The 25,182-nt window shown below is 39.1% G+C and overlaps 1 protein-coding gene across 5 annotated transcripts in view; it reads right to left on the reverse strand.

The window, feature by feature from the left end:
• MTMR8 (myotubularin related protein 8) overlaps positions 1–25,182 on the reverse strand; it is a 225,873-nt gene that overhangs the window by 120,079 nt on the left and 80,612 nt on the right. For 4 of the 5 annotated variants that reach the window (XM_025277082.3, XM_006054317.4, XM_025277084.2 and 1 more), the window contains 5 exons: positions 16,911–17,043; positions 15,509–15,618; positions 8,247–8,372; positions 7,315–7,364; positions 805–1,005 (listed from right to left, as the gene is read on the reverse strand). In XM_025277082.3, coding sequence (XP_025132867.1) covers positions 805–1,005; positions 7,315–7,364; positions 8,247–8,372; positions 15,509–15,618; positions 16,911–17,043 — 620 coding nt within the window. The remainder of the gene's footprint in view (positions 1–804; positions 1,006–7,314; positions 7,365–8,246; positions 8,373–15,508; positions 15,619–16,910; positions 17,044–25,182) is intronic. The other variant, XM_025277083.3, reaches the window with a different exon arrangement.

The raw sequence follows: 25,182 nt of genomic DNA on the forward strand, positions 1-25,182 counted from the left end.
TTCTGACTCTAAAACAAGGAGAATGCTATTCCCAGAAACTCTGTATTGTCAACTTCAAAAATTATTTACATTTTATACACTGTGAGGATGTTAGAGTTTAAGTCTGGTACCAATTCAAGTGCCTATAGGAGCTGGAGAAGTAACATATGAAGTGAGCTGAGAATAAACAACAGAGAGCAGTGAGAATTGTGGCAAACAACAGTGAGCTTGCTTCATTCAAATGGAGCAGGTTATTATTCAGCTCCAACTGATTATTGCCATTAGAAAATGCAGGTCCAATACTGCCAGAGTTCCTCATATTGCAGAATATTTTGCCACAATGGCTTTTTGATTTTGGAAAAAAATCCTAAAACAACTGGATTTTTATGTGAAATATCATGATATTTAAATGCTAACTACTAATTAACAGTTTAAAAAATACTCTACAGATGAAACAGAATATACCTGTTAAGCCAGATTTGGCCTATGACCTGCTATTTAGTGATCTTAGACACAAATGATAAAGGATAGTAGCTAATGACTACTCATACACTCATTCCTTATAAAATCCTTGCACATCCATTGCTTTATTGGTTCCTTATGATAGACTGAAAATTATGTATTATTAACCCTATTTTACAGATAAAGAATCTGAGGTTTTGAGGAATACCCATACAAATACCAAGTGTTTTATGCTTCAAAAATTATGTTTATAGTTGTCATCTCCTCCCCTTTTGTGAACTGCTGTCCCAAATTCAGGGTGAGTAGTAAATTTATACTGATCTCCTCTCCCTAATTCAGTGTTTTCTCACAAACTGAATTCACCTCAGATCATCTCGATCCTTCTGGCAGTTTCCAAGGAAGTTCCCAAACTGGCAGGAGAAAACATGGTCATGAATTTCCAGCAGGAAATTTTCATTAAATTCAAAGGCACATGGAAATTGTTCCATTAATTGCCAGATACAGTCTAGGAACTGTGTGAAAATAGGGGATACTTCTTTAGAGTCCCCATCCAGGTGGCCACACCTAAGAGATACAAGTAAAGGTAAAGAAAGACAATGATTAACATCAGGGATTACACTGTTTGGAACAGGCTATAGCAAGGTCACCTTCAGTTTCTGTATTGGAATTGGTAGGGAAATACCTAATGCCAAAATACAACTTAGAATCTCAAAGTTCATTAATCCCAGTGGACCTCTTAGACACCAGCAACTTTCACCATTATCCAGATCATAAACCTTTTGGTCATCTATTCTATTTCCTTTTATATTCTCTACAATAGAACTTTCTACAATGATTGAAATGTTCCATATTTGTGCTGTCCAATATGGCAGTCACTATTAAGCACTTTAAATGTGGCTAGTATGACTAAGGAACTGAATTTTCAATTATATTTAACTTTAATTAATTTAACAGCTACATTTAGCTTAATGTGAGCAAAGGTCATATCTATGTTGTTTACTGGACAGTGCCTGGTGTGAAAATAGTATTTAAAACATTCCTTAAATGAATGAAAAAAATCTCATCCTAGAACTGTTTAATGTTTTTTCTCCCATGATGCTCTTTCCCAACTCTACCATCCACTAGAAGCCCTAATCCACTGTAAACATACATGGCATCCTTAACTTCTACACTGAATTTTCTATCTTTTGATATAATTGAAATCTACCTCACCAAGGACACTACTTCTTGGGCCCCAAATAAAATGGAGAAGGCTCGTCATTCACTCTTCATGTATCATAATCCTAAAAGAAAGCTGAAGTGGGATCAATTTTCTCCTCATTACCACTGCATTCAACTACTCCTTTTACTCTCTTAAAAATACTTCCATTATGGGTCATGCTCATTCATTTTCCTCAGTGTTGTCTTCTACAATATTTGGGTCACTTCTCTACATTTTCTGAAGAATCTGACTCCAGTTGTAAGTACTTATCTTTGGAGTAGATGTAGATGACCTACATTGGCTTAGACTCTTTAACTAACTAATCTATTTCACCGATCTTTACCTCTATCTACTTCACATCAGGCTTGTGTATCCATGGCATCCATGTTTCTTGATGTTAACTGAAGGTGCTTCCTCCACTTTGAAACCTTAATCTCAATATCCTGTTCTGATCACCACATATTATATTTCCAAAAGCTGCTCAATTTACCTCATCCAGCCCTCATCTTTGGACCTCTCTACTTGCCAGATTCCTCCTAGCTTCTTTACCACTCTATATTCTAGATCTTCCCCCACCAACTATTCTTTCCCCATTTTCTTCAACTTTCTGGTCTTTTTTGTCATTATTTTCCTTCAAAATCCAACCACTGAGGAACAAACAAAGCTATGTTCTCTACTTCCACATCCTGACTGATGAATGCTGCTTGAGAAAAATTTAAAACCAGGCAAATTGACAACTTAAGTCTCCATACTCAGCTGGAATTTAATTGCTCCCAAGTAACCTTTATTAATGGGCTTCCCTGATAGCTTAGCTGGTAAAGAATACACCTGTAATGCAGAAGACCCGGGTTCAATTCCTGGGTCGGGAAGATCCCTTGGAGAAGGGATAGGCTACCTACTCCAGTATCCTTTGGCTTCCCTGGTGGCTCAAACAGTAAAGACTTGGCCTGCAATGTGGGAGACCTGGGTACAATCCCTGGATTGGGAAGATCCCCTGGAGGAGGACATGGTAATCCACTCCAATATTCTTGCCTGGAGAATCCCCATAGACAGAGGAGCCTGGCGGGCTGCAGTCCATAGGGTCGCACAGAGCTGGACACGACTGAAGCAACTAAACAGCAGCAGCAGCAACCTTTATGTATATCCTTAACACAGTTTTCCCATTAACGCTTACAGCTCTTGCAAATTTTAAGCTATCTTCTGTAACCCTGACACATTTAACATTGACGTCTATAGTATTAATGAAAAAGATCAAGGCCATCAAGTAAAAATATCTAACTTCTGCCTTGGACATTTACAAACCTAGTTCCTTCTCCACCTGTCCTTCCATGTAGTCTCCAATGAAGAGGTATGCTTATTTATCAGTTCAGTTCAGTTGCTCCGTCATGTCCAACTCTTTGTGACCCCACGGACTACAATACGCCATGCTTTCCTGTCCATCACCAACTGCCGGACCTTGCTCAAACTCATGTCCATCGAGTGGGTGATGCCAACCAACCATCTCAGCCTCTGTCATCCCCTTCTCCTCCTGCCTTCAATCTTTCCCAGCATCAGGGTCTTTTCCAATTAGTCAGTTCACATCAGGTGGCCAAAATATTGGAGTTTCAGCTTCAGCATCAGTCCTTCCAATGAATATTCAGGACTGATTTCCTTTAGGATGGACTGGTTGGATCTCCTTGCAGTCCAAGGGACTCTCAAGAGTCTTCTCCAACACCACAGTTCAAAAGCATCAGTTCTTCAGTGCTCAGCTTTCTTTATAGTCCAACTCTCACATCCATAGATGATTACTGGAAAAACCACAGCTTTGACTATATGTGGAACTTTGTCGGCAAAGTAATGTTTCTGCTTTTTAATATGCTGTTTAGGTTGGTCATCGATTTTCTTCTATGGAGCAAGGATTTAATTTTCTTCTTAAAGGAGCAAGCATCTTTTAATTTCCCGGCTTCAGTCACCATTTGCAGTGATTTTGGAGCCCAAGAAAATAAGGTCTCTCACTGTTTCCATTCTTTCTCCATCTATTTGCCATGAAGTGATGGGACCAGATGCCATGGTCTTAGTTTTTCACATGTTGAGTTTTAAGACAGTTTTTTCACTGTCCTCTTTCATTTTCATCAAGAGCCTCTTTAGTTCCTCTTTGCTTTCTGCTGTAAGGGTGGTTCTTGGTTATACCTCAAGCTAAATGTTTTCATTTGGATGGAAGTCTTTATCCCTCTTTTCTCCTAAGGAGTCATTCTACAAAACACCCACTATTTCTTTCAAATCTTTAATCTTCTTTAAAATTTATTTATTTTTAATTGAATAACAACTGCTTTACAGTATTGTATTGGGCTTCTGTCATATATCAATATTGATCAGCCATGGGTATACATATGCCCCCTCCTTCTTGAACCTCCCTCCCACCTCCTACCTCCCACCCATCTCACCACTCTATGTTGTTACAGAGCCCCAATTTGAGTTCTCTGAGTCATATAGCTAATTCCCATTGGCTATCTATTTTAAATTCCTATTGGCTATCCATGGGGTCACAAAGAATCGTACACGACTGAGCAACTGAACTGATCTTTTTTACATATGGTAGTATATACGTTTCCATGTTACTCTCTACTTTCATCCCACCCTCTCCTTCCCCCTCCCATCCAATGTCCATAAGTTTGTCTCTACATCTGCATTTCTTTTCCTTCCCTGCAAATAGGTTCATCAGTGCCATCTTTCTAGATTCCATATATATGTGATAATATATGACATCGTTTTTCTCTTTCTGACTTACTTAACTCTGTATAATAGGCTCTAGGTTCATCCACCTCATTAGAACTGACTCAAATGTGTTTTGTTTTTTTTTTAGCTGAGTAATATTCTATTGTATATACACACCACAGCTTCTTTATCCATTCATCTGTCAATGGATATCTAGGTTGTTCCATATCCTACCTATTGTAAATAGTGCTGCAATGAATATTGGGGTACATATGACTTTTTCAGTTTTGGTTCCTCAAGGTATATGCTTGGCAGTGCGATTGCTGGGTCATATGGTAGTTTTATTCCTATTTTTTAAAGGAATCTCCATACTGTCTTCTATAGTGATTGTATCAAATTACTTTCCTACCAACTTTGCAAGAGGGTTCCCTTTTCTCCATATCCTCTCCAGCATTTATTGTTTGTAGATTTTTTTGATGATGGCCATTCTGACCAGTGTGAGGTGATATCTTATTATAGTTTTGATTTACACAAATCTTCTTTTTTAAAACTTTTTTTGCATGAAAGATTCTTTAAATCTATAGTGCTTTATAATTTTCACAAGTTTCAGACAAATGATTTCATATAATTTCATAACCCTCTTAAAAAATTTCCTACCTACAAAACACTTTGTTGTAGTGGACTTTGTACAAATTTGTGTTGAATGATCATAAAGTTAATTTCCCAAATGATAAATAAGTAATTTGGATTTCCTTTAAAGGCCTATAAAGGCTATCTTCAAATTTCAAAACTCTCAGGAGAAATCATTCTGGATTTGTACTCAGTGTCACTTTTTTTTTGTTTGTTTTGTTTTGTTTTTTGGCTTTTACATAATGTGTGACAGGCTATATGAGTCATATTGAAATCTTGATAAACATAGTAAATTCAACCTATGAAGAAACAGGAATCCAAAGGCAGTATTTGAGTTTGTACCAAGAACAAATCTTGGTATAAATGCATTTCAACCATTAAAAAAAATAAAGCATCTCCAAAAGAAAAATGAGGATAAACTCCTACTGTAAGTTCTGTTTCATAAAAAGACAAAGTAAGAAGTGTTGGATTCAGCACCAGAAAACAAACATCAGTCTGACATCAAGACAGCTGACACTGAAGATGATGAGCCCATCAGTTTGCTTATTTAACAATCATCCATTAAACTTTGTTAACTTTTTGAGTCTTTCCTTTACCTTTCCTACCTACTCCTCTCTTTACCCCTCTTCCCTAGTTTCTTCCTAACCACTACTTTGTTCTCTACATCTGTGAGTCTGCTAGTTTTTTGTTATATTCACTAGTTTGTTGTATTTTTTAGATTCCACATGCAAGTGATATCATACAGTACTTTTATTTCTCTGTATGACTCATTTTAATTAGCATAATGCCCTCCAAAGTCCATCCATGATGCTGCAAATGACAAAGTTTCACTGCTTTTTACAGCTGAGTAGTATTCCACTCTATATCTATTTATATATACAACATCCTTTTTATCCCATCTATTGATGGACGCTTAGGTTGCTTCCACACCTTGGCAGCTGTAAATAATGCTGCTATGAACACGGGGGTGCATTGTATGTTTCTAAATTAATGTTTTTGTTTTTTCTCAGATATATACCCAAAAAGAAACTGAAAAAGAAACATAACAAATACTGGCCAAGGATATGGAGAAAAGGGAACCATCCTACTTGCTTGTGGGAATATAAAATGGTGCAGCCAGAGTGAAAAAGAGTATGGAGATTTCTCAAAACCTAAAAATAGATCAACCTCATCTTCTTAATGTTCTAAAATACCACCAGTTCTAGGAATTTTCCTTTGCCCAGCATGGGTAAGTTTCCCTTGTAGCAGTTATCATACTATGTGTGTGTGTTAAGTCACTTCAGTCATGTCTGACTCTTTGTGACCATGAACTGTAGCTCACTAGGCTCCTCTGTCCATGGGATTCTCCAGGCAAGAATATTGGAGTGGTTACAATCCCCTCCTCCAGGAGATCTTCCCAACCCAGGGACCTAAACCTTATCTTTTACATCTCCTGCATTGTCCAGCAGGTCCTTTACCACTAGTGCTACCTGGGAAGCCCATATCATACTATACTGTCATCACTGATTTTATTTTCTATAAAAGAAGGGACAGCAAACACATCTGGTCCAATATAGTACCCTCAAAACCTGGCATATTGCCTGGACCAAAGTTTGTTGACAAAAGAAGAACAAATGGATGGACCCAAATAGCTAGAGAGTAGTAATCAAAAGAAATTAAATGTATACACACCAATGTGGGATAATAAGACTTGAATAGCAACCTCCTTGAGGGTAAAACTCATATTTTATGTGCCTTTGTTATCAGCTCAGTGTCTCACATAGTTTACAGCATATTGTTAGGTATTTGATAAATATTTGTTATTCTCTTAACACACAAAGTCTCAGTGAGGCTGTTTGGCTTATAACAGCACTAGATCACTAAATAAATATAAGTCCTTGCATCCACCTCTTACCAAAGAACAGAAATGTGCAAATGCCTTTTTTTCTTATAAAAGATTAAAAGTTGCATTGCATTCGATATTACTCCCTCTACCTGAATGCCCACTGTTCTCTCTAGCAAACTCCTATTCAGTCCCTAAAATTCATCCTTAAATATTGCCTATTCCTGGAAGCCTATCTTGTTAAGCTCTTTTTCCTCTGTGGCCTGTGATGTCTAGTCTTCCTTGAAATATTTAATGATTTGATATAATCATTTGTTTCACTTTGAAGGCAGATATGATTGCCTAGTTACTCCTGTGTCCCTAATTCCTTAGCATTATGTATGGAATATGTGTTTCTTGATGAAAAGAGATTTATGCCATGTTCAACTTATTCTTCCTTCTTATACAAGAATATATCAGGGTTTTGATAAATCTCACCCTACTGAATTCTCCTTAGCCTCCAACTTTAAAATGAGGATATTTTTACCTTTGGGAGAACTTGTGGCCCATGGATATCCATTCCTTCTCTATCAGGATCTTTATTTTATAGAAAAAGAAAACTTTGCATTAGAAAAATCATAAAATTAATTAATCATACCTATAAAGTATCAAAACACTTTGCTGAAGTGGACTTTGTACAAATTTGTGTTGAATGATCATAAATTTAATTTCCCAAATGATAAATAAGTAATTTAGATTTCCTTTAAAGACCTATAAAGGCTATCTTCAAATTTCAAAGCTCTCAGGAGAAATCATTCTGGATTTGTACTCAGTGTCACTTTTTTTTTGTTTGTTTTGTTTTGTTTTTTTTGCTTTTACATAATGTGTGACAGGCTATATAAGTCATAACAAAATCTTGATAAACATAGTAAATTCAACCTATGAAGAAACAGGAATCCAAAGGCAGTATTTGAGTTTGTACCAAGAACAAATCTTGGTATAAATGCATTTCAACCATTAAAAAAAAAAAATAAAGCATTTCCAAAAGAAAAATGAGGATAAACTCCTACTGTAAGTTCTGTTTCATAGAAAGACAAAGTAAGAAGTGTTGGATTCAGCACCAGAAAACAAACATCAGTCTGACATCAAGACAGCTGACACTGAAGATGATGAGCCCATCAGTTTGCTTATTTAACAATCATCCATTAAACTTTATTAACTTTTTGAGTCTTTCCTTTACCTCACACCAACCAGCCTATTATATCCAACTTATCTTCTCATGGGGAAGAAACTATGTTGAGTGTGCAATGGAAAGTATGTAGACTGTAAATGCCTACTTTAGTGAAAGAAGGTAAACTGAAAATGAGAGCTGTTTTTGTAGACCTTTTTCTTATAGAAAACAAGTTGGTTGAGAGTTATATTTGATCTATTCATAATCACCCACTTGTGCAAGGTAAAATCCAATCACTGCTCTCTTACCATGAGTCCTTTGAATGTCCTATAAAATGGATCTAGGAGGATGCTGGCCACAGAGCAAACTTGTGCTGTGCGGTCCCACCCATCAGAACAATGGACTAAGACATTGGTCTTTTCTACCTTCACTGCCTGTAAAGACAAGAGGCAAAAAGTACCATAAACAACTTTTACATAGCATGCTGGGTTAATTATATATGGTTACCATCAATACAGCAGAGAACTTGGTCTTAACTGGGCTACATTAATTTCTTCTCATAATATTGGTATCCTATATGAGGAATGACCCTGGAAAAGGAAATGGCAACCCACTCCACTATTCTCTGTCCATAGGATTGCCTGGAGAATCAGAGGAGCCTGATAGGCTATATAGTCCATAGGGTTGTGAAGAGTAAGACACAACTGAGCATGCACACATGGGGAATGAAAAAGAAAATAAAGATATGTAACAGAAGGTGAGCTTACCTAATAGGAAAAGAAAACCAAAACCAGCACATGATATGGGTAAAAAGAAAAACAAAAGAAGATCTACATTTATAGAACTTCTGAAGAAGACATGGATCAATTATTACAGCGAGGAGTGAGCAAGAGGAAGAATTCATGATAAAAAACAAGACAGTTCTGCATCTCAGTCCCAGACCTGACAGTAATTTGCTTCGGAATCTTTAGCCATTTAGTCTTACTAATATAAATACTTTTAACTTAAGGTGGAGAGGTTTACCTGTCTTAGGTAAGTTTCTATATAATCAAAATGATGTAAAAATATGGGCAGTTACTCAACCTGGGCAATTTTGGCAATGGGAGCTATTGAGCATTCACTTATTCATTCTAGCACTTAATTATGTATCCCTCTATGTCTTGTATATGCTAAGGATTAGAGATACAAAGATGAGACTCAGTTTCTGCCTTCAATGAGCAAACTATTCAGGATTACCAAAGGTAAAGAAATACAATGCAGTGGAAAAACTGATGCTATAGGGTAATGTAGCTTTTTGTAGGAGCCAGGGAAGCTTGAGCCTTGAAGAAAATGTAGGATTTTCTCAGGTGAGGAAGAAGGGCATTTATTCACACATTCATTCATCTACTCACCTAGCCAATAACTACTGAGTGACTATACAAGATGCATTATAGTGTGCACTGGGGATACAAAAAAGACAAACATTTAAATGAATGACTATAAACCAATGATAACTAAAACAATGAAAGGTAACATCAGATAAAACAAAGGCATATAATAACTAAAGAAGAGGAGACAACTAAAGTGGGCCTTGTCAGATGAGTAGACATTTGTCAATAGACCAGGAGGAATGGATATTCCAGGCAGGGGGCATAATCTGACAATATTTACAAGGGCAAGGAGGCATGGCATAGGTGAGGAATTATTAACTAGCCTGGTGGTTGAGGCTACACTAGAAGTGAGGGAGTGAGGAGAGACAAGTCTGGCCAGGAGGGCAAGGTTCAGATTGACAAGTGTGCACTTTATCTGGTGGCAATAGGGAGTCACTGGAGTTTTAAAAGCAGAGAAGTGCCATGATCAGATGTACTCACTATGGTGACAATAAGGAGAATAAGAGGGCATAAATTTGGATTTAGAAAGATCAGTCAAAGAGCCACTAAAATTGTGAAAGGTAATAAGCACCTGAATAAAGGTGGTAGCAGTGGGGCTGAAAAGGAGAAGAGAGATGTTAAGAATAAAAATCTAATAGGACATAGTGTGAGAAGAGATGTGGGATGAAGGAGAGGGAAAAGTCAAAAATGACTCTTAAATGCGTCATTTAGTAATGACTAAGTGGATGACAATACCATTAGCCTGAACAATAAACACAGAGGAAGAAACAAGTTTTAGTTAGTGTTCAGAGTAAGTAAGACTTCATTTGAGGCCATGGAGAGTCTGAGGTAGTTGGGGGATGTTCAATGGGGCATTCAGTGGACAACTGTATATGTGGGTCTGGAGTTTAGGAGAATGAGGAAACTGAGCCAGAGTATAGATGTGACCACAATATGAGTAGAGATCGTAAGTGAAACTGCATGACTGGTGCTGTCCATGCAGAGACCACAGTGAGAAAAGGAAAGACCTTAAAAAGCAGTAACTTTTAAGGGGAAAGTAGAGGAAGGAGAGAGCTATTAAAGGAGTCAGCTTGTGAAAAAGCCTGAAAGGTAGAAAAAGAACCGGGAAATAGTAGTTGGATTAAGGCCAGGACTACAAAAATGGTTCAAAGAGAATGGGGATAACAATGTCAAATGTAGCAGAGTGGTGAAAACAGAACAAAGGTTAAAGAGTGACCTTGAAATTGACAAGTTAGGGGTCATTTGAGACCTGAGCAAGAAAGTAAAAAGTGAAAGTGAAGTAGCTCAGTCATGTCCGACTCTTAGCGACCTCATGGAGTGCAGCCTACCAGGCTCCTCCATCCATGGGATTTTCCAGGCAAGAGTACTGGAGTGGGGTGCCATTGCCTTCTCCGTAGCAGCAGAGAGCTCAACAAGAAGAGTACTAATGGTATGGAAGGAAACTGGATTATAGTGAACTGAAGAGTGAAGGGATGTGAGGAAGTGCGAATAAGGAAGGTCAATTACTTTCAAGAAAGCTCTAAGCAAGAGGAAAGAGAACAGTAAATATAAGAAGATAAGAAAAATTCTTTTCTTAGGAATAAGAAAGTATTAAGTTGACTTCCCTGGTGGCCGAGTGGTTAAGAATCCACCTGTCAATGCAGAGAACATGGGTTCAATGCCTGGTGTGGGAAGATTCCACATGCTGTGGGGCAATAAAAACTGTGTTTCACAACTACTGAAGCCTGCGTGTGTGCCCTAGAGCCTGTTCTGCACAAGAGAAGTCACCACAATGAGAAGCCTGTGCACTGCAACTAGAGAGTAGTCCCCTCTCACTGCAACTAGAGAAAATCCTCACAGCAACAAAGACCCAGTGTAGCTCCCCCTGTCCCCCCCAAAAAAGTGCCGAGCATATTTCTGAGGGATGAAGCCAGTGAAAGGAAAAGGTTAAAAATGTAAGAGAGGTGGGAAAAAGAAAATATAGGGGGAAAAGTTTCCTTGAAGAAGGAGGGGATGGAATTAAGAATATAGGTATGAGGCACCATTTCCTCTAAGATAGCAAGGAAGGAGAAAAAATAGTTGCATGGGAAGATGAGAGATTACCTTTATTTTTCTATAAAGATGAAGATAAGTCTGAATATGTGCTTATAGAGAGGAAAGTAACAGTGCTATAGCCAGCTTGAAAGTAAAATACATATTAGAAATATCTGCTTGGTGGAACAGGGCTGGGACCCAACCAATGTTATACACCATAAACTCAATACCAATTAACATGGCTATGGGATTTACTCCTTTGTAGCACTGTTTAGTAGTCAGGATATAAAAGCAGAGAAAGCAGAGAATGAATGAGATTATCAGGGTAGGTAGAATGGAAGGATAAAGAGGCAAGGTGGAATGGATGAGGTGCTACACGACTAGGTCTTGGCTCCATAGGGAAGAAAGTAGGAAAAGGTGGAAAAAATGGAGTTAAAAGTGCAGAGGTCTTCATGGGACAGAAAAACCAGGTTAGCTGGAGTAAAAGTGTGAGAACTGGGGTATAAAAGTTCAAAGAACTATATCAGTGCTGAGTGTTTTATAGGTTTGTACATGGACATTCAAATCTCCAAGGATTGAGAGGAAGAATCAGGATGGAAAGGAAGTCACCTACCTAAAATGGTTTCCAAAGTACTTAAAGGAGAAAAGAGAGCCACTAGGAGAGGTATCGGAGAAGGCAATGGCACCCCACTCCAGTACTCTTGCCTGGAAAATCCCATGGACGGAGGAGCCTGGTAGGCTGCAGTCCATGGAGTCGCAAAGAGTCGGACACGACTAAGCGACTTCACTTTCACTTTTCACTTTCATCAGTTGGAGAAGGAAATGCCAACCCACTCCAGTGTTCTTGCCTGGAGAAGTGTCAGGGACGGGGGAGCCTGGTGAGCTGCCGTCTATGGGGTCGCACAGAGTCGGACATGACTGAAGCGACTTAGCAGCAGCAGCAGCAGCAGGAAAGGTATAGAGTAGCATAGCTAATTGAAATAGACCTAAAAAGAGGAACGAGTTTTGTAAAAAGCAAGGGTAATATTGAACCTGCCATGGACTGTGAGGTTCAGGGGTGTGGGAAAATGAGTAACCTCTGTAATAGACAGTACCAAAAAAAAAAAAAAAATGATATTCCTAGAAAAATAGTTAGGTTGCAAGACAAGAGTTACAGAAATCTGGAAGAAAGTTCTCAACCTTTTAAACTTCCCAGTTAACCAAATACTTCAGGTAGTATCAGAGGCCTAATAGTAGCAGCTACACTCTTTCCTTAGGGCTTCACATGGAGTGAAAAGTCACTGGTAGATAGGAAAAGATGTTCAATTTCACTAATAATTAAAGAAGTGCAAATAAAAACAGGACATAAAATGCATCACCTATCACATGAGCAAAAATTAAAAAGACTGATGATAACCATTGCTGGCTATGTAGAGAAAGAGGCATTGTTGGTGGGAATGGAAACTGGTGTAACCTAGTTGAAGAACAATTTGACCACATCTAGTAAAGACTGAAATATTCATACTCTTCAACTGAAAATCCACTTTTAAGAATGCCAACACATATAAAGAAATATGCAACAATGTCTGCATTTGTAAAAAATGTGAATAACTGAATTGTCTATTAACAGGGACCAATATTTTAAGCCAGAGGCTATAAATCTCATCTCCAACTGAGAAAATGGCAGAAGAGAGGTGAAAAGTGATTATCTCCTTTCTTCACTTCCACCAAATAATAGGGGTGGGGTGAAGAGAGCATGTTCTCATGTAGGAATATGTAAACAAAATTTCAAAATGAGAAAATGTACACTCCAAATTTCTTTTATTAACATAACCTAATAAATGAAATTCAAATATTCACTTAATGGAATATTATATAGTCACTGAAAAAAAATGAGGTAATACTGATTGAACTGACCTAGAAAATATTTATCATATATTAAGTATAAAAAGTTAGTTGCAGAAAAATATGCACAACATAATCTTACTTTTACAAAGTAGTAATAATAATATATATAGTGTTATAATTCTTTACCAAGTGAGATATCAGGGAAGCCCTATATATAATTATATATGCTGAAAATCTAGACCTGTACTGTGCCATATGGTAGTCACTAGCCGCAAGTGGCTATTTAAACTGATCAAAATTGAATAAAATTTTAAATTCCTTACTCTCACTAGCCACATTTCAAGTATACAACTCCCACATGTGGCTAGTGGCTATTGTATTTGTACAGATCCAGAACATTTCCAACATCACATGAATTGGGAAGCACCCTCTCACTCAGTCATGTCCGACTCTTTACGACTTCAGGCTCCTCTGTCTATGGAATATTCCAGGCAAGAATACTGGAGTGGGTTGCCATTTCCTGCTCCAGGGGATCTTCTCAACCCAGGGATTGAACACAGGTCTCCTGCAATGCAGGCAGATTCTTTATCTTCTGGGCCAAAAGGGAAGCCATCAACACAGGAAGTTCAAGTAGTGCTGATCTAGAGGCATACATTAAACTATTAATAGTGATGTATATGTTGTGGGGGCAAACTACAGGGAATATATACATTTTATGTTATATACTTCGAATTGTTTACTTCTACAATGTACATGTATAACTTTTATAATGAGAAACATAAATAAAGATAATGAGAGACAAAGAGAGAGGGAGGGATACTATAGTGTTTTTGAGGACAAGATTTCATGATTGCCAGGGTCTTATGGGCAATGGGGAGTCATTGCAGGATTTTGAGTTTAAAGTGACATTATCATATTTGCTCAAGAAAGATGACTTTAGAATCAATTTGGTGGCCAAACTGGGGAGCAACTATTAGGGACAAGTAAACCAGTCAGAAAGTTATTATAGTACGTAAGGCAGAGGCTGGAAAGAAAGGATAGATTTGAGAAACACTTGAGGATAGCTGACAGGATGAGGCAATTACCAGATGGAGGGGAAGCGAGAAAATTCAAGGCTGACTTTTTCAAGCTGGGGATATATAGGTGTTATGGAGATGGGAAACACAGGATAACTGTACAAACGCGAGCCTATTTTTTTTTTTTCATCCATTCATTTTAAATCACAAATGTTTATGAGGTTGTACTATCTACCAAATCTATTCCTCTTCTCCATTCTCACTCTCTTTGGTCTCATGAAGTCAGTTTCAGAAAGGAAATACAAATGTATGAGTATAGTACATGCAAAAAAGGAACAGTATAAAGAATGGCTAGAATAATGGGTTTGAAATGACCTGGGGGGGGCGGTCACACAGTAAGCACTAATAATATATTATAATGAAAAATGTAAGCAGTAGGACTAGGAAATTGAAAAATATTAGGGTTAGATATTTAAGATAGTTAAATACACACATTCTTTTAAAAACCTTTTAAGGCAGAGGCTATAAATCTCATCTTCAACTGAGAAAATGGCAAAAGAGTGGTGAAAGTGATTCTCTCCTTTTCTTCACTTCTAACAAATAATTGGGGTGGGGTGAAGAGAGGAAGTTCTCATGCAGGAATATATAAACAAAATTTCAAAATGAGAAAACGTACACTCCAAATTTCTTCTTTTTTTAACATCACCTAATAAATGATACAGAAGCCAGGGTTCTGAAAGTAAGAAAGTAAGTGACTCAGCATAAATGAGTGATGAAGTCTACTTAGACTGTATTCAGAGGTAGAACTATACAAAAACATCAGAAAGGTCAGCTTTATACTCAGAGCTCTGAAAACCCATAGAAACAAACTGCATTTATTTTATACCCAGTCTTACTTCCACTTGGTATCTTAGAATCAACACAAAAATACATCAGAGTATTTGAGTTAGAAGGATCATGAGATATTATTTAAGTTATTATTTAAGATATTATTTAAGTTTTTAACCAGAGATATACTGTATACTCTCTGAAATTAAGGCCTATATTCTGTATGCATAGCTATATGTATATTTTTCCAGGGGAGAGGGTCAATGATATTGTCAAAGAGTTCAGTACCCCCCCCCAAAAAAAGTTATGTCATTAGATTCTAGTCTAACCACCTTGCTTTACAGAGGATGAAACTTAGAGAAGGAAAGAGATTTGCCAAGGGCACACATTAAATTAGTGGTAGACATAAATCTAGAAACCAGGTATCTTTTTCTTATATTCTTTCCATGATACACTGCTACTTTAAGAGATCCCATAATTAAGTCAGTGCAAGTTCTTAAAAGCCCTGATTATTACCTTTGCAATGAAAATTCCAGCATCCATAATAGCTTTAATGTGTCTCAACCACCCTGAGCTCTCCAGGCCGCTAAGAAATTCACTCATTGTTGGAGTTTTCAATTCACAAACTAAGGTAGAAAAGGAAGCAGAAATTGAAATTCACAATTACCTCAGTTTATTCAACAAGAAAGGAGACAAAGTGGATTCCCATTTTGTAAATGAGGAAACTGAGGCACAGAAAGGTTAAATAATTAGTTGGAAATCACACAGTGAATCAGGGACAGTACTAGAGCTAGAGTCTACCATATCTCCTAGTTTGGGTTTGCTTTCTCAAGTCCATAGAATCCATCCCCAAGACCACAGAAATCTCGAAAGAAGAGAGACAGAAGACTGAGTTAGTATCCATAGGAAAATACTCACATCTCCTGCTATTAGAAAACACATCTGATTCCCATTCTAACTCCTCCTACTCATCCTAACTATGTAGCCCTTAACATCTGTCTCTACTTCCACATCACCACCTACTCCCTTGCAGTTCTGTGCTGTCTCAACAGTTGAAAAAATTATGTTAATTTTCATGCATTTTGCACTGGGCAATCTTTTGCCTCAAAAAAATCTGCAAAAGGTTCTCTTCTCCTACTATATAATATTCTGGGACAAAAAAGAAAGGAGGAAGAGACCTAAGGAAGAGGAATCCTAATACCCTAAAAGGGCTGCAGACTGAGGAGACAAGATCTGATAAGGGTCATGTGAAGGAGAGGTCCTGGCAGACCGTATAAGTAAAAAATTGAGAAGAGGAAGAACAGGGAGTTCACTTAAGGAAGGCAGGTTTTCCCTAATGTGTGCCTGAGATGACATATCACATCATGGAATCCTGGATAGTGGCTCTGGGAGAAATGTTCTAGACTCAAGAGTCCTGTGAGGCCCTGATCTCACCTTGACCCCATTCTGATACCAATTATTTTGCAGCTATGACAGCTGACCCAAATTGCTTGATAGCAGCTTTATTCCTTTGAAGTCTAAATTCACCCCCTTTATCAGCACAGTGATGAAACTGGACTGACTCTTTACAGCAGATTAAATGAGGAAGATGAAATAAATCCCAAATTCACTTATATTTGTGTTGATCTACCCACCTCTACATAGCAATCTCTATAATTTTATACAGATACATTATTTCCCAGATGGACTCCACAGAGTTATGAAATTAAACACTGTAGTTCCTTTGTCAGACCAACACTGCTATAATTCAGTACTATCTATGCAAACTGGATTCACATTATAGTCAAAAATGTTATCACCTATTGATTCTGCTCTGCTGGTTGCTTTTATATTTTACCCCAAAATCAGACATACTTTTTCCTTACATAATTATGCGATCTGTTTAGACTCTGGCCTAGCCCAGGTGAAATCCCTGTACCTTCCAAGAGTTTCTGCAGGCTGCTCCGCATCACATGGATGTTCTCAATGCTCATGAACCTGAAGCGAATGTTGGCATAGTTGTCTTCATTTTCATACCCCTTCCCAGCTGCTCGGTTGGCCAAGGCATTTAACTGTAATATTGAGAACATAAGAGAGCAGACAGAGCAGATGATGAAAGAACATGGTTTGTCAATCTCAATGCTTCATTGTAAACAGTTTTAAATCTTACCCATTTAAAAAGAAGTCAGATCAGATATAGCACATTCTGGAATGAAGAGAATTTCATTGGCATTTAGACAAGGTATTTTAAGTAACAGAATAGTAAAGGGAAAGATAAGGAGATTTAGCATTTTTATTATATTATTAAAACTCAGCTTAAGAGATTGATTGAAGGATATGGCAGCTATGAGGATGTCCGATCTGAAGAACTAAAATAATAATTTTGAGTTTCCTATTACAAACAAATGTTTTCTCACCTGAAAGGGCTTTATATTGAGAAAAAAGTCTTTATAATTGAGAAGTTCAAAAGTATTTACAACTGAGAAGCTCTAGAAAGAAGTCTAAGAACTTCAGAGCCAGTTAATTATAAAGAACTACTGTAGAAAAATGTCTAAAACATGACTTCATGAGATACATGACTTTCACTCATTGATAAAATTGAAATGGAGCTACCAAGGGACATTTTAACACTATATTCAGCTGTTATAATCAGAACACTTGTAGGTCATATGAAGAATGTTGGGTGGGGTAGAGAGTAAATGAGACTTGCAGAGCTGCTAAGTCACTTCAGTCGTGTCCGACTCTATGCGACCCCATAGAGGGCAGCCTACCAGGCCCCCCCGTCCCTGGGATTCTCCAGGCAAGAACACTGGAGTGGGTTGCCATTTCCTTCTCCAATGCATGAAAGTGAAAAGTGAAAGTGAAGTCGCTCAGTCATGTCTGACTTTTAGCAACCCCATGGACTGCAGACTACCAGGCTCCTCTGTCCATGGGATTTTCCAGGCAAGAGTACTGGAGTGGGTTGCCATTGCCTTCTCCGAGACTTGCAGAGAGGAGACATTAATCAAAAAACTAGAGAGCAGCCAAAATATCTTCTATAATGATGACCATTTTACTAATGTTGTCTGGGCCTATTTTCTAATCTCCAATTACTGTGCATTTCAGAAGGTAGGAGGAGCATGTATATGGATAGGGTGTAGTTTCTGTAGTAATAAAAATTTAAGAATGCCATTGAAACCTCAAAAACACAAACTATTCACATTAACACATGCAGGAAAAAAATCTACAAGTTAACATATTCTACTTAGAATGCAAGATATTTGTTAAAGGGGAAAATGATGGTAATTCTGATTTCTTATCACACAATGTCACTGAGCTTTCATTAAATTAATGACAAACATCAAAGGGACACCTCAGGAGGTGTAAGCAACAACCACCTAGTAACAAGAAAGTTTATTATGATTGATGGATGCATCCACAAATTAAACAATAATTATAGCAGTCCCTACCCAAGTTTGGGTAGCAGCAGAAAGGCCAGCTACTACAGATAGCTAGCTACATCATACCACTACACAGTCTCTGGGAATAGGTCTGGCATATCTGAGAAACTGCTACATAAAAGCAACCTAATGTTCAAGTAGGAAAGAATATATAATATTTGCTGAGCCCCCAGTATGTGTGTACTAGATACTGTGCTAGATTCTTCACATATATTATCTCATTTAATCCTCAACAAGAGCCACTAAAGATGGGTACTTTTATTATCCCCATAAGAAGATGAGTTCAGAGTGGTGAACCAATTTCAACCAGAATCATATGGATAAAAGCTGAAGGCAAGGTCTGAACCCAGATTTGATCAACTCGTAAGGATGGAACTTTGTCACTACAATACAGTTTCTAATAAAAGTATTGATCTAGCCATCCAGAAGAGGAGTATTGCTAGATATTTGTACATTCTCTGAGAGAGGAAAAATTGACCTACTAAAAAGGACTTTTGAGGAACTCCCTTGGTGTTCCAGTGGCTAAGACTCCATGCTCCCAAAGCAGGGGGCCCAGATTCAATCCCAGGTCAAGGAACTAGATTCCACATGCCACAACTAATAATTTGCATGCCACAACTAAAGATTCCTGGAGAAGGAAATGGCAACCCACTTCAGTATTCTTGCCTGGAAAATCCTATGGACTGAGGAGCCTGACAGGCTACAGTCTAGGGGGTCAGAAAGAGTCGGACATGACTGAGCATACACACACACACACACACACACACACTAAAGATTCCACATGTATCAACAAAGGTCGAAGATCCCACATGCCACAACTAAGATTTGGTACAGCAAGATAAATAAATAAAATACACTTAAAAAAAAGATGGATTTTTTGATCTTTCATTTGGACAAAGGGCACCAATTCTTTAGTTTTTTTCAAAAGCTTGGTACTTCTCTTTACCATTTTAAGATTAATAATGGTGAAAGACACAGATTTGATTAAACTCTTTCTAATCCCTGAATGTCAAATGCAGTTTTAGTTGAAGTAAGACAGCAAACTTCTGAGAAACTGAAGGATGGTTGTTGTTGTTCAGTTGCCCAGTCGTGTCCCACTCTTTGCTATGCCAGACCTCCCTATTCTTCACTATCTCCCAGAGTTTGCCCAAGTTCATGCCCATTGCATCGGCGATGCCATCCAGCCATCTCATCCTCTGATGCCCTCTTATCCTTCTGCCTTCAATCCTTCCCAGCATCAAAAGCTTTTCCAATGAGTTGGCTGCTTGCATCAGGTGATCAAAACACTGGAGCTTAAGCTTCAGTATCAGTCCTTCCAATGAGTATTCAGGGTTGATTTCCGTCAAGATTGACTGGTTTGATCACCTTGCTGGCCAAGAGACTCTCAGGAGTCTTCTCCAGCACCACAGTTCTGAGGCATAAATTCTTTGGCACTCTGCCTTCTTTAGGGTCTAGCTCTCACACCTGTACCTGACCACTAGGAAGATCATAGCCTTGACTATACAGATGTTTATTGACAGAGTGATGTCTCTGCTTTTTAACACACTGTCTAGGTTTGTCATCACCTTCCTGCCAAGAAGCAATCGTCTTCTGATTTCATGGCTGCAGTGACCATTCACAGGGATTTTAGACCCCAAGAAAAGGAAACTTGTCACTGCTTCCACCTTTTCCCCTTCTACCTGCCATGAAGTAATGGACATCAACATCTTAGGAATCAGTGAACTAAAATGGATGGGAATGGGCAAATTTAACTCAGATGAACACTGTATCTATTACTATGAGCAAGAATCCCATAGAAGAAACGGAGTAGCCCTCAAAATCAACAAAAGAGTCTGAAATACAGTACTTGGGGGCAACCTCAAAAATGACAGAATGATCTCAGTTTGTTTCCAAGACAAGTCATTCAACATCACAGTAATTCAAGTCTATGCCCCCACCACCAATGCTGAAGAAGCTTAAGTTGAATAGTTCTATCAAGACCTAGAAGACCTCCTAGAACTAACACCAAAAAAAAAAAAAAATATATATATATATATATATATATATATATATATATATATTCTATTCATTACTGGGGATTGGAATCCAAAAGTAGGAAATCAAGAGATGCCTGGAGTAACAGGCAAGTTTGGCCTTGGATAACAAAATGAAGCATGGCAAGACTAACTGAATTATGAAAAGAGAATGCACTGGTCATAGCAAACACCCTCTTTCAACAACACAAGAGATGACTTTACACGTGGACATAACCAAATGGTCAATACTGAAATCAAGTTGATTATATTCTTTGTAGCTGAAGATGGAAAAGCTGTACACGGTGAGCAAAAACAAGTACTGGAGCTGACTGTGGCTTAGATCATCAGCTTCTCATAGCAAAATTCAGGCTTAAATTAAAGAAAGAGGGAGAAAGCAACAGGCCAGCCAGGTACGACTTAAATCACATCCCCTATGCTTATGGAGTGGAGGTGATGAATAGATTCAAGGGATTAGATCTAGTAAACAGTGTACCTAAAGAACTATGGACAGAGGTCTGTAATACTGTACAGGAGGCAGTGAATAAAACTATCCCAAAGAAAAAGAAAACCAAGAAAGCAAAGTGGTTTTCTGAGGAGGCTCTACAAATAGCTGAAGAAAGAAGAGAAGTGAAAAGCAAGGGAGAAAGGGAAAGGCACATCCAACTAAACACAGAGTTCCAAAGAATAGCAAGGAGAGACAAGAAGACCTTTTTCAATGAACAATGCATAAAAATAGAGGAAAATAACAGAAGAGGAAAGACTAGAGATCCCTTCAGGAAATATTAAAGGAATATTTCGCCCAAAGATGGGCAAAATAAAGGAGAGAAATGGTAGAGAACTAGTAGATGTTGAAGTGATCAAGAAGAGATGGAAAGAATACACAGAAGAACTGTACAAAAAAGATCTTAATGAACTGGATTTCTATGATTTTGTGGTCAGTCACCCAGAGCCAGACATTCTGGAGTTCACATGAAGTCAAATGGGCCTCAGGAAGTACTGCTGTTAATAAATCTAGTGGATGTGATGGAATTTCAGTAGAACTATTCAAAACCCTAAAGAATGACGCCAAAAAGGTGTTGCACTCAATATGTCAGCAGATCTGGAAGACCTAGCAGTGGCCACAGGACTGGAAAAGGTCAATCCTCATCCTAATTCCCAAGAAAGGTAGTATTAAAGAATGTTCAAACCATCAGACAATTGAACTCATCTCCCATTCTAATAAGCTCATGTTAAAATCTTGCATGCTAGGCTTCAGCATTATGCAAACCAAGAACTTGCAGCTGTCCAAGTTGGGTTTAAAAAATGCAGAGGAACCAGAGATCAAACTGTCAACATTCACTAGATCATACAGGAGGCAATAAAATTCCAGAGAGACATCTACTTCTGTTTCATTGACTATGATAAAGCCTTTGACGTTTGGATCATAACAAACTATGGAAAGCTCTTAAAGTATACGAGACCATTTTACCTATCTCCCAAGAAACCTGTATGCGGGTCAAGAGCAACAGTTAGAACCCTGTATGGAACAACTGATAAGTTCATGACTAAAATGGGAGTTCAACAGGGCTGTCTGCTGTTACCCTGTTCAGTTCAGTTCAGTTCAGTTCAGTCACTCAGTGGTGTCCAACTCTTTGTGATCCCATGAATCGCAGCACTCCATGCCTCCCTATCCATCACCAACTCCCAGAGTTCACTCAGACTCATGTCAATCAAGTCAGTGATGCCATCCAGCCATCTCATCCTCTGTCGTCCCCTTCTCCTCCTGCCCCCAATCCCTCTCAGCATCAGAGTCTTTTCCAATGAGTCAACTCTTCGCATGAGGTGGCCAAAGTACTGGAGTTTTAGCTTCAGCATCATTCCCTCCGAAGAAGTACCAGGGCTGATCTCCTTCAGAATGGACTGGTTGGATCTCCTTGCAGTCCAAGGGACTCTCAAGAGTCTTCTCCAACACCACAGTTCAAAAGCATCAGTTCTTCAGTGCTCAGCTTTCTTCACAGTCCAACTCTCACATTCATACATGACCACTGGAAAAACCATAGCCTTGACTAGACGGACCTTTGTTGGCAAAGTAATGTCTCTGCTTTTCAATATTCTGTCTAGGTTGGTCATAACTTTTCTTCCAAGAAGTAAGCATCTTTTAATTTCATGGCTGCAGTCACGATCTGCAGTGATTTTGGAGCCCCACTGTTTCCACTGTTTCCCCATTGATTTCCCATGAAGTGATGGGACCAGATGCCATGATCTTCATTTTCTGAATGTTGAGCTTTAAGCCAAATTTTTCACTCTCCACTTACACTTTCATCAAGAGGCTTTTTAGTTCCTCTTCACTTTCTGCCATAAGGGTGGTGTCAACTGCATATCTGAGGTTACTGATATTTATACAGGCAATCTTGATTCCAGCTTGTGCTTCTTCCAGCCCAGCGTTTCTCATGATGTACTCTGCATAGAAGTTAAATAAGCAGGGTGACAATATACAGCCTTGACGTACTCCTTTTCCTATTTGGAACCAGTCTGTTGTTCCATGTCCAGTTCTAACTGTTGCTTCCTGACCTGCACACAGATTTCTCAAGAGGCAGGTCAGGTGGTCTCGTATTCTCATCTCTTTCAGAATTTTCCACAGTTTATTGTGATTCACACAGTCAAAGGCTTGGGCATAGTCAATAAAGCAGAAATAGATGTTTTTCTGGAACTCTCTTGCTTTTGCAATGATCCAGCAGATGTTGGCAATTTGATCTCTTGTTCCTCTGCCTTTTCTAAAACCATCTGGAACATCTGGAAGTTCACGGTGCACGTATTGCTGAAGCCTGGCTTGGAGAATTTTGAGCATTACTTTACTAGCATGTGAGATGAGTACAATTGTGCAGTAGTTTGAGCATTCTTTGGCATTGCCTTTCTTTGGGATTGGAAGGAAAACTGACCTTTTCCAGTCCTGTGGCCACTGCTGAGTTTTCCAAATTTGCTGGCATATTGAGTGCAGCACTTTCACTGCATCATCTTTCAGGATTTGAAATAGCACAACTAGAATTCCATCACCTCCACTAGCTTTGTTTGTAATGATGCTTTCTAAGGCCCACTTGACTTCACATTCCAGGATGTCTGGCTCTAGGTCAGTGATCACACCATCGTGATTATCTGGGTCATGAAGATATTTTTTGTACAGTTCTTCTGTGTATTCTTGCCACCACTTCTTAAAATCTTCTGCTTCTGTTAGGTCCATACCATTTCTGTCCTTTATCTAGCCCATCTTTGCATGAAATGTTCCCTTGGTAGCTCTAATTTTCTTGAAGAGAGCTCTAGTCTTTCTCATTCTGTTGTTTTCCTCTATTTCTCTGCATTGATCATTGAGGAAGGCTTTCTTATCTCTTCTTGCTATTCTTTGGAACTCTGCATTCAGATGCTTGTATCTTTCCTTTTCTCCTTTACTTTTCACTTTTCTTTTCACAACTATTTGTAAGGCCTCCCCAGACAGCCATTTTGCTTTTTTGCATTTCTTTTCCATGGGGATGGTCTTGATCCCTGTCTCCTGTACAATGTCACGAATCTCCATCCATAGTTCATCAGGCACTCTATCTATCAGATCTAGTCCCTTTAATCTATTTCTCACTTCTACTGTATAATCATAAGGGATTTGATTTAGGTCATACCTGAACGGTCTAGTGGTTTTCCCTACTTTCTTCAATTTCAATTTGAATTTGGTAATAAGGAGTTCATGATCTGAGCTACAGTCAGCTCCTCGTCTTGTTTTTGTTGACTGTATAGAGCTTTTCCATCTTTGGCTGCAAAGAATATAATCAGTCTGATTTTGGTGTTGACCATCTGGTGATGTCCACGTGTAGAGTCTTCTCTTGTGTTGTTGGAAGAGGGTGTTTGCTATGTCCAGTGCATTTTCTTGGCAAAACTCTATTAGTCTTTGCCCTGCTTCATTCCATATTCACAGGTGGCTGCGACGGCGTGCAGAGCACGGCCGAGAGGAGCTACCCCACGTCTGAGGTCAGGGGCAGAAGCGGGGAGGACCCCATGACTGAGGGGCGGCGGCCGAGAGGAGCTACCCCACGTCCGAGGTCAGGGGCAGTGGCCAGGAGGAGCTACTCCACGTCTGAGGTCAGGGGCTACAGCCGATAGGAGCTACCCTGCATCCGAGGTCAGGGGCTGCAGCCGAGAGTGCCAGGCCGTGACAGTGCAGGAGCAGCTGAGAGGAGCTATTCCCACCCGAGGCCAGGGGCGGCAGCCGGGAGGAGCAACCCCACATCCAAGGAGTGGTCGCTGCATGGGCGCCGGGGGGCCTAGAGGAGCTATTCCATGTTCAAGGTCAGGAGGGGCGGGGGTGAGGAGATACCCCTCGTCCAAGGTCAGGAGCAGCGGCTGCGCTTTGCTGGAGCAGCTGTGAAGAGATACCCCATGTCCAAGGTAAGAGAAACCGAAGTAAGACAGTAGATGTTGCAAGAGGGCATCAGAGAGCAGACACACTGAAACCATAATCACAGAAAACTAGTCAATCTAATCACACTAGGACCACAGCCTTGCCTAACTCAATGAAACTAAGCCATGCCCGTGGGGCCACCCAAGACGGGCGGGTCATGGTGGAGAGGTCTGACACAATGTGGTCCACTGGAGAAGGGAATGGCAAACCACTTCAGTATTCTTGCCTTGAGAACCCCATGAACAGTATGAAAAGGCAAAATGATAGGATACTGAAAGAGGAACTCCCTAGGTCGGTAGAGGCCAAATATGCTACTGGAGATCAGTGAAGAAATAA

This window comes from Bubalus bubalis, chromosome X (genome assembly GCF_019923935.1).
Source record: "Bubalus bubalis isolate 160015118507 breed Murrah chromosome X, NDDB_SH_1, whole genome shotgun sequence".
Lineage (NCBI taxonomy): Eukaryota > Metazoa > Chordata > Mammalia > Artiodactyla > Bovidae > Bubalus > Bubalus bubalis.